Here is an 8,770-nt window from a genome sequence, read left to right as displayed (position 1 = left end):
CTTCCATTTCTCTGTAAGTATCTAGTTTCTCCATAGGTTTGAGTCCGAGGACCATGCAATACCTTGGTTCTGTCTAGTACCAGGTATAGCTGAGCGGTTAGTTTCCTCATAGGCTTGAGTCCGAGGACCATGCAATGCCTTGGTTCTGTCTAACGCTTTCATTTCTCTGTAAGTATCTAGTTTCCCCATAGGTTTGAGTCCGAGGACCATGCAATACCTTGGTTCTGTTTAGTACCTAGGCATAGCTGAGTGGTTAGTTTCCCCATAGGCTTGAGTCCGAGGACCATGCAAATGCCTTGGTTCCGTCTAACGCTTTCATTTCTCTGTAAGTATCTAGTTTCCCCATAGGTTTGAGTTCAAGGACCATGCAATACCTTGGTTCTATCTAGTATCCAGGTATAGATGAGCGGTTAGTTTCCCCATAGGCTTGAGTCCGAGGACCATGCAATGCCTTGGTTATGTCTAACACTTTCATTTCTCTGTAAGTATCTAGTTTCCCCATAGGTTTGAGTCCGAGGACCATGCAATACCTTGGTTCTGTCTAGTACCCAGGTATAGCTAAGCGGTTAGTTTCCCCATAGGCTTGAGTCTGAGGACCATGCAATGTCTTGGTTCTGTCTAACACTTTCATTTCTCTGTAAGTATCTAGTTTCCCCATAAGTTTGAGTCCGAGGACCATGCAATACCTTGATTCTGTCTAGTACCCAGGTATAGTTGAGCGGTTAGTTTCCCCATAGGCTTGAGTCCGAGGACCATGCAATGCCTTAGTTCTGTCTAACGCCTTCAGTTCTGTGTATGAAGGGGTTTGTCCTCAGACCGCTTTACTGGAGACGATTCCTCCTTGGGTTGACTATGATCTTACACGTGGCGTTGACCTCGCCTCCAGCTCGAGTCCCCATCTTTTTCATTTACGAGGCATCCCTTGGCCGTTCGCGCTCCGCGCTTGACGTTTTGGCGCGCGAGACGCGCCTTCATAATGTCCTCGTGAATGAACACAAATCCAGCGGTCTACGGTCCTTTGGAATTTGGTAGCTTCGTGATGAGCACTGCTGATAATTCTCTTTTAGAATTCTGTATGGATTAACTCCCACTAATCTTCATCCTTTATATAAGGCTTCCCGGGGGAAGGTTTCTCCACACTCCATGAACTTCCCAACACAAACAGAAAAACACGCCCTTTCAGCTCCCCAAGCCCCTTTAATAACCCTGCCGGAATTGTGATCGGAGTTGGCAGATATGGGGCGGCTTAGGGTGGGTGTGAGGACATCCGTGACAAGAGCAGTTGTAATCGTAGCCCCTACTGGGCTTCCGGCGCGGCAGAGTCTAGGCGTAACACTGACAGTGCCGTACGCGGTGGCCAGGAGGGATGTCGCTGAAGTACCTAATGCCTCTCCCCGGAGCGCACCCCTGACGGAGGAGGCGCGCGAACTCATGTCATAGCTGGTGCCCACATTCATGAGGATTGGAGAGAATCAAGGGAACATCACGGGGTAGGGCGTCCCAGTGCCTCTGCATCTGTTCCTCGCTTTGTTCAAGCTCTGTCGCACCGAGAAAGGAGTTGTCGGTGGCCTTGAAGCAAGCCAACCTCAGGCCCCTTCCCCAATCCTATTGTCAAGTTCTCCCATTCTCTTGATGCCAATAAGAGCATGGGTTGACACTTCCCTCTAGCTAGTTTCAGGACGGGTCCACCTGGGCCTCTGATTGTAGAACTAGCTTGTAGGAGTAGCTTTAAAACACGCCTGCCTGAGCCTCTGATTGTAGAACTAGCTTGTAGGAGTAGTTTTAAAACACGCCTGCCTGAGCCTCTGATTGTACATTGTAACTTTTGTTTAATAAAGTAATGTGCAGTTTCTTTCCGTTTCTATTGAATCTTCTGTTTCGAACTTTTATCTTTCTGCAATGTTTGTTTGGTAGTTCCCTCTTTTTTTTTTTTTTTTGAATTACCACAAATCTTCTGTAGAATGATTACTTAGAACGATCGCCTGTTGCGCCGGCCAGCGCACTAATCCTTCCTACAGATGGCGCCAATTGTAAGGTCAGTTTTTGTAGCCCAAAAGATAGGAATTCCCCCAGGCCCCAACAAACCCAGAACAATGAATTTGTAGAGAGTGGATCGAAGGTTTAGGCCTCGCCGGCTTCACCAGGCATGAACTACTTTTCTTTTATTGAAAAATACTTAGAACAATTTACAACTGGGGGATGCTCCTCGGCCCATGGCCGAGGAGGTTTTTTCTTCCCCACCCCCAAAAAAGACCTCCTTTTACACTTTGCTTCCCTTCCTTATATATCTCTCACTCTCCTTCTTTCCTTCTTCCTTCTGTCGATCATCTATTGGCCTCCTTCCTGACCGTCTGTCCCATCAAAGGTCATATCCGTGCTCAAGTGGTTCACCCTGATCGATGTTGCCTTTCAAGGGGTTACATCCCCATTAATGCGGCCAAGAGGGTCAGGTGAGCGTATTCAATGCAGATCAGTCCACCCAGGGTTTGCTCCTTCGCCATGCTTCTGCCGCCGCAGTGGCACCGGCCCTTCTCCTCCTCGGACATTCGAGGAGTCCTGTGGTGGGGGGCCTTCGTGTTTTTCCGAGGTCTCGAACGACTGAGGACAGGGTCATCCTCGGCGTGGGCCATTTGGGCTGTTTGAAGTGGGCCGAAGCTACCCGATTTTCTGGCCCCACACTATTCAAATTAAAAGTTTATTATCAAAAATTTATAAACTTAAATCCCACATGACCCACATTTTTGTTTTTTTGTTTTCCTCAAGTTGCAAGATTTAACAATAATTTAAAACACATTTAAATTCTATTCCAACTAAAAGTTTATTATAAAAAATTCCTAAATTTAAATCCCACACAACAACGCATGTTTTCTTTCTATAAAAAAAAAATAACAACCCTTATTTTGACTAAGGGAAAATATTTAACAATAATTTAAAACAAATTTAAATTCTATTCAAATTAAAAGTTTATTATAAAAAATTTTAAACTTAAATCCCGCACAACTCACATTTTTTGTTGTTGTTTTTTTTTCCTCAAGTTGCATGATTTAACAATAATTTAAAACAAATTTAAATTCTATTCAAACTAAAAGTCTATTATAACAAAAATTGTAAACTTAAATCTCACACAACAACCTACATTTTTTTCTATATAATAAAATTTTTAGCAATTTTTTTTTTTTTTAAGAATCCAATTCTTTAGCATTCTAGTATCACTTATCTCATCATAAAATGGCAAGAGCAAACAAGTTAGTCCTTTAGAGGAAATGTCAACTTTGAAACAAATGACTTTGGTTTTGAGTAGAGTACAATTTTTTTTTAATACCTGTAAGGATCGAATTTGAGCACTTCTACTGTTGAGAGAGTGGACTCAAGCCCGGTTGGCCCATTACAATGAATTTGTAGAGAGCGGGTTCAAGAACTAGGCTCTAGCAAACGGACAACGCCCAATGTAGAGTTCCCCTCCGTTGAAGGCCAGCGCAACAGGGTTACCCTCCAAGGTCGCTCCTTGGCACCGAGCCAAGGAGCTTGACAATGCTCTCCCCCCCCTTTCTGCCCCCATCATTTATCTGTTTCTTCCCCTTATATAGCCTCTTTCCTCACAATCTCTTTCTTTCACCTGTTGATCATCCACGCTCCTCCCTTCTGACCGTCCGTCCCATCAGCCGCTTTACCAATACTCATGTGAGTTGCAACAACCAAGACTGCCCTGTCCAGAAGTCAAATCCCCATTAGTGCAGCTAGAGGATTAGGTGAGCGCATTTAGTGTGGAGGTGACAACCTATCCTGAGCTTGCTCCCCCACTTAATGTTGGTCTCGGTCCTCTGAGGACAGGTCATCCTTGGCGGGGCTTCGAGCAACTCAGTCCTTCATGCTTCGTCCTCGGGCGCTCCTTCTTCCTCGGCATGGGCCCTGAGCTGGATGTAAAGTGAGCCGGGTTTACCAAGCTCTCAAGCCCCACAATACCATTTATAGGAAATAACCAAATTAACTAATATAAACTTCCAACGTACACTATAATAATAATAATAAAAATTCCAATGTACACATGGCTTAAGTACAAGTGTACAACAATAAAGAGTCTGGCATATTTGAAGGGGTTGACCTGGCTGTTACTTGCCACCCCAAGCCTGCATCGAACACTATGTTTAGATACAACTTATTTTACTAAAAATTGAAAATTGAAAATACTGTAACAAAATAATTTTTAAATTGGTGAATAGTACTGTGGGACCAATTTTTAATATTTTTTCTAAATAAAGTGATTGTAGGTCCCATGAAGAATGTGTAAAAAGTGCATAAACAGTACATGAACAATGCATAAACAGTGACTTTGTCTCCTAAAACGCGTGCAGCAAAAAAAAAAAAATGCAAACACAAAATGCAAAAATGCCGGATCCAAACACATACTAAATTGGAATATACTGAAATTATCAAATATTTAACTAAATACTAAATTCTTTGATTTATTTTATATATAATATCATATGAAGTAATCTTTTTTTTATTTTATTTTATATATATATAGAAAATATGAAGTTATCCTAAGATAACAATAGTAGAGTACTAAATTGGAATATACTAAAATAAGTAAATAACACCAAATATGTAGTGAATGATTTGGCCTAAAATTGATAATAGGTAAGTTTTTACCACTTTATAGTAGGTGTAAGATTATTTTGGGGAACTTAGGAAAGACATTTAATTCAGCAAAAAAAAAAAAAAAAAAACCCAAATTTAGGAGTGATTGGCCAAAATCGCCCTATATATAGTTGCTCTTTTAGTTTCGAATTTTCATTTAAATTTATTAAAAAAAAAAAAAGGGAAATAGATGTTCGTACGTACATCTATTTCCCTTTTTTTTTTTTTTTTTTTAATCTTTTGCACCGAAATTTTAAAACATTTTAAAAATCTTTTACCAAATAAAACACATACAAATGTTGTATAGTATATTAATCATTATATATATAACAACAATAAAGCAATAATCCCAAAATTTGGGATTGGCTATGGATCTTCAACTTATTAGATTGGGTTGGCCATACAAATTCTTTTTATGCATTCTATCATATTTAAAGTTATACTCTTTGTTATCTTCCTAATTGGCGTGTCTTTTTTTTCTTTTCTTTTCTTTTTTCCTACTAATGTTATTCTTAGTCTTCTTCTACATTTTTTTGTTCCTTAAACATGGATCAACTCACTCTTTCTTATTAACTCATTACTCTCTTTACTTTAAACATAACCAAATCATCTCAACCGACTTTCTCTCATCTTTTCATCAATTATTTTTAAACGAATTTCCTCATTTCGAATCCTATCTTTCCGTATATTCCTACTTATTCATCTCGTTTTATATGTATAATCTTTCCCATCAAAATTACTAACCATTTTTTTTAGAATAAATTACTAACCAATTATGATATATGATTAGGTACATCATAAATAATTTATACAATATGTGGATGTAAATCACTTTCACATTTTTGTGAGATGTAAAACCTTAGACAATAAGTGTGTGTGATAAGGCTTTTTTTTTTTTTTGGTGGTCTAGTGTCATAATTTCCTTTTTTAAAAATTTTTTTTGGATAAGTTTATATTGAAAACAAGTATTTTAGTATGTAAGCATTTTAAGTGGAGTTAGAGATATATTTTTATTGGGTTGTTTTCAAGTTTTTTTTTCTGTTAAACATAAGATTTAGAAATATTTCTGAACTACATAAAAGTCCAATCCAAAAAGAGAAATTCTCATATAAATAATATATACATATATATATATCACCTAGTTTTGGAGAAAACTAAATTGTGGGGTTGTCGACCAGAAACAAGTAACTTAAGGACCAGTAGTTATTTTTATGGGCCCAAAATAACCCAACGAGCTTCCTAACTGGTTATGTTCATGTTGTTTGGTCATTAATGATATTTTCAACCGTCTTTGAACTTCCTTTACATTCGCAACAACTTACGCATCCTTCCACTGTTTTAACTTTTAAGGTCCTTCGATCATTTGTTTTAGATATTTGTCGCTTAGAAATGTCTATCTGGGACGACACACAATACTGGGTTCAATGGCAAGTTCCAGTTTGTGCTTTCATCATCGCTGCCCCAGCTGTGTTGGCTCTGAGATTTGTCAAAAAATTGAAAGCTCAGCCTCTCAATTACGCTGACTTGTGGACTCCGTGCTGGAAAAATTTCAGTCCCGTTTGGCTTCTTTACTATCGAGCTTTCGCTTTCGTTTGCTTGGCTTGGATGTTATATGAAATGGTTGCCTTTGCAGGAGCTTTTTGCTTCTTTTTCTATACCCAGTAAGACCATATTTCTAATTTTCTGGCTTTTACTTACACTCCGTTTCTTATGAATCTCATGTGTTGGTTGGGTTTCAAGAATTTAATCATTGTCATTTCATTTATGCTCGTTGAAGAATTTCAGATTGTGGGTTTTTTTTCTTTTTTTCTTTTTTTTTTTTTTGCTTTTAAGAATTAAAGCTGTTTAATTTTATATTTGTTTGATGTAATTGATTTGTAGGTGGACTTTTGCATTGGTCATGGTCTATTTTGCGGTATGTCAAGCACTATAAGTCTATAATAACCCTATATATTTGTTGTTGTATTTCTTGTATGAAGGATTTCCATTAGTTAAAAGGTCATACTCAGAGCACAAATCTCTCACTTTTGCGATCATGGTAGGCAACTTCACTCCCAATTTATTGGAAAGGTTGATTTCCAGACTTGAACCAGCGACCTGTCACTTTTGGTGGAATCACTTGCCATTACAGGATTTCCATTAGTTGCTGTCCTAAATTCATTGCTCTGGTTTCCAATATATGCATAGGAATTATGGGTTTTTTTTTTTTTTTTTTTTTTTTTAATATTAAAAATCAACTAAAACCATACCCATTTGTTTTACACATAATGTAGCTGGGAACCATTGTATCCGCATATGGATGCCGGTTGTCCTCCAAGAAACCTCATTCTAAAAATGGGGATAGTGCTGAGTCTGTTCAAAGGGAATTGGAGGAGATTCAGCAAAAAGTGGGACTTTGGGGATATCTTATGCTAATTACATACCAGGTTAGTCCATCTTCGAAGCCTTTACTTGAAACTAGTGCTGAAAATTCTCTAATGTAATGGATTCATTTTTCTTAGTTCCTGGATATCTTTTTCTTTTTCTTTTTTTAATAATTGATAAGTTACCTCACCCTCCATCCCATTATTATGGAAGAAGGGTGTGTCACTTGAGCTATAACTCATTGGCTGTAGTTACTGAATTTCTTGTTAGAATAGCTTTAAATCCTTGTAGTTCCTTTAGGCTGATGCCTTCACTCTCACTTGAATATTTTACCTACCAACTTTAATGGTTGCTCTTCTTCTTAGTTTGTGGTATAATTTTTTTACACAAGGCATTAATTGTAAGCTAAATAGATTACTGGTTCTCAGAGTGCTACTAAGTGGCAAAAATAACTTCATATTTTAAATCTTTTGCCAGTTTCTGAAATTTGCTTTTTCAAGTTTTTGTTTGAAGCTAATGTTCTATTTTCGACAGACTTGTGCAGGTGCTGTGATGCTAACAGACATTGTGTTTTGGTGTATTCTTGTGCCATTTTTATTGGGTGATCAGTTTAGCATAACCCTGGTGAGTGTCCACTTCTAGTGAATAATCAGACCTTTTTTTTTCCATAAAAAATGTTCTTCATACTATCACAATCTTTAGTTGCTCTCAAAATGGAACTAGGGGATTGAATAGCCAAAGTTTTAATAAGACAAATTGATTTGCGAGTAACATGGCGCAATAGGAGCTTAGCAAAATTAAACGCAAAACCTCCATTATTATGTAATTATATTGATTTCAGCTGCATATTTCTTCTAGGTTGAGCTTCTTCCATGAAGAATCAATTCAGGGTCATTTTGATTCTGTGGCCAAAAATATGACATTGCCTTTTGCCTTTTGTTCACTCATCTATGTAATTTAAACTTATAAATGTTTTGTCGGTCTTGATTGTCCGCTTTTTATATGTTGTAATCCAAATATCTAGTGCATTCCTTTGCTTGGTTACTTATCCTGTTTGGCTGTTTCCTCAAAATATCTTTGAAGCAATATACGGTTATAGCTTGTTGCACATAAATGCCTTTATTTTCTTTACTTTATATGTTGTATGGCTTGTTTGCGTACTCTGGATCTTCTCTTCCCTCTTCTTCACTATTTGACATTAATAATACTAAAGTTGTGTTGTGTGCGCAGGCTAGGAACTGATTGTTTACATACATGGTTACTATGACACGCATTTGTTTGTTTTTTTCAAAAGTTTCCATCTTTTATTGATGCGCAGAACAATTTTTTCTTCTTTAGTTGTACTGTTTATAAGAAAATGCAGACAAGTTGCTTAAGTTCTTCTTATCATCATTTTTATTTACTAGTTTATAATGAATATTCTCCTCACTGTTTATGAGTTTGTTTTCTTGGCAGTTGATTGGTGGCATCCATAGTTTGAATGCTGTTTTTCTTATTCTGGATACAGCTCTCAATAGACTTGTAAGTATTCGAAGATTTAGAAGCTGAAAGCTAGGAGTGAACTTTCACAGGCTTTTAAATTGTCCGGGAAAACACACACACAAAATTAAAGTATATTTATATAAACAGCTGACATCTTATGTAAAGGTGTCAGATTAGATGGCTAAGATTGCCTAGCCAGTATTTTTGGCATTGAAATAGAACCTCTTTTTTTTTTTTTTTGTGGGGGCGGGGGGGGGGGGGGGGGGGAAAATTTTTAAAATCACTC

At 37.6% G+C, this 8,770-nt stretch overlaps 1 protein-coding gene across 1 annotated transcript in view; it reads left to right on the top strand.

The window, feature by feature from the left end:
• Positions 1 to 5,877: 5,877 nt before the first annotated feature.
• LOC112019214 (uncharacterized) overlaps positions 5,878 to 8,770 on the top strand; it is a 5,199-nt gene continuing 2,306 nt past the window's right edge. Inside the window, exons 1-5 of the mRNA XM_024051738.2 lie at positions 5,878 to 6,299; positions 6,520 to 6,553; positions 6,912 to 7,064; positions 7,537 to 7,626; positions 8,458 to 8,523. Coding sequence (XP_023907506.2) covers positions 5,911 to 6,299; positions 6,520 to 6,553; positions 6,912 to 7,064; positions 7,537 to 7,626; positions 8,458 to 8,523 — 732 coding nt within the window. The 5' untranslated portion in view covers positions 5,878 to 5,910. The remainder of the gene's footprint in view (positions 6,300 to 6,519; positions 6,554 to 6,911; positions 7,065 to 7,536; positions 7,627 to 8,457; positions 8,524 to 8,770) is intronic.

Source organism: Quercus suber, unplaced genomic scaffold, assembly GCF_002906115.3.
Source record: "Quercus suber isolate HL8 unplaced genomic scaffold, Cork oak 2.0 scaffold_18, whole genome shotgun sequence".
Lineage (NCBI taxonomy): Eukaryota > Viridiplantae > Streptophyta > Magnoliopsida > Fagales > Fagaceae > Quercus > Quercus suber.
The sequence above is the reverse complement of the archived record's forward strand: the minus strand, read 5'-3'. Positions and strand labels throughout refer to the sequence as shown.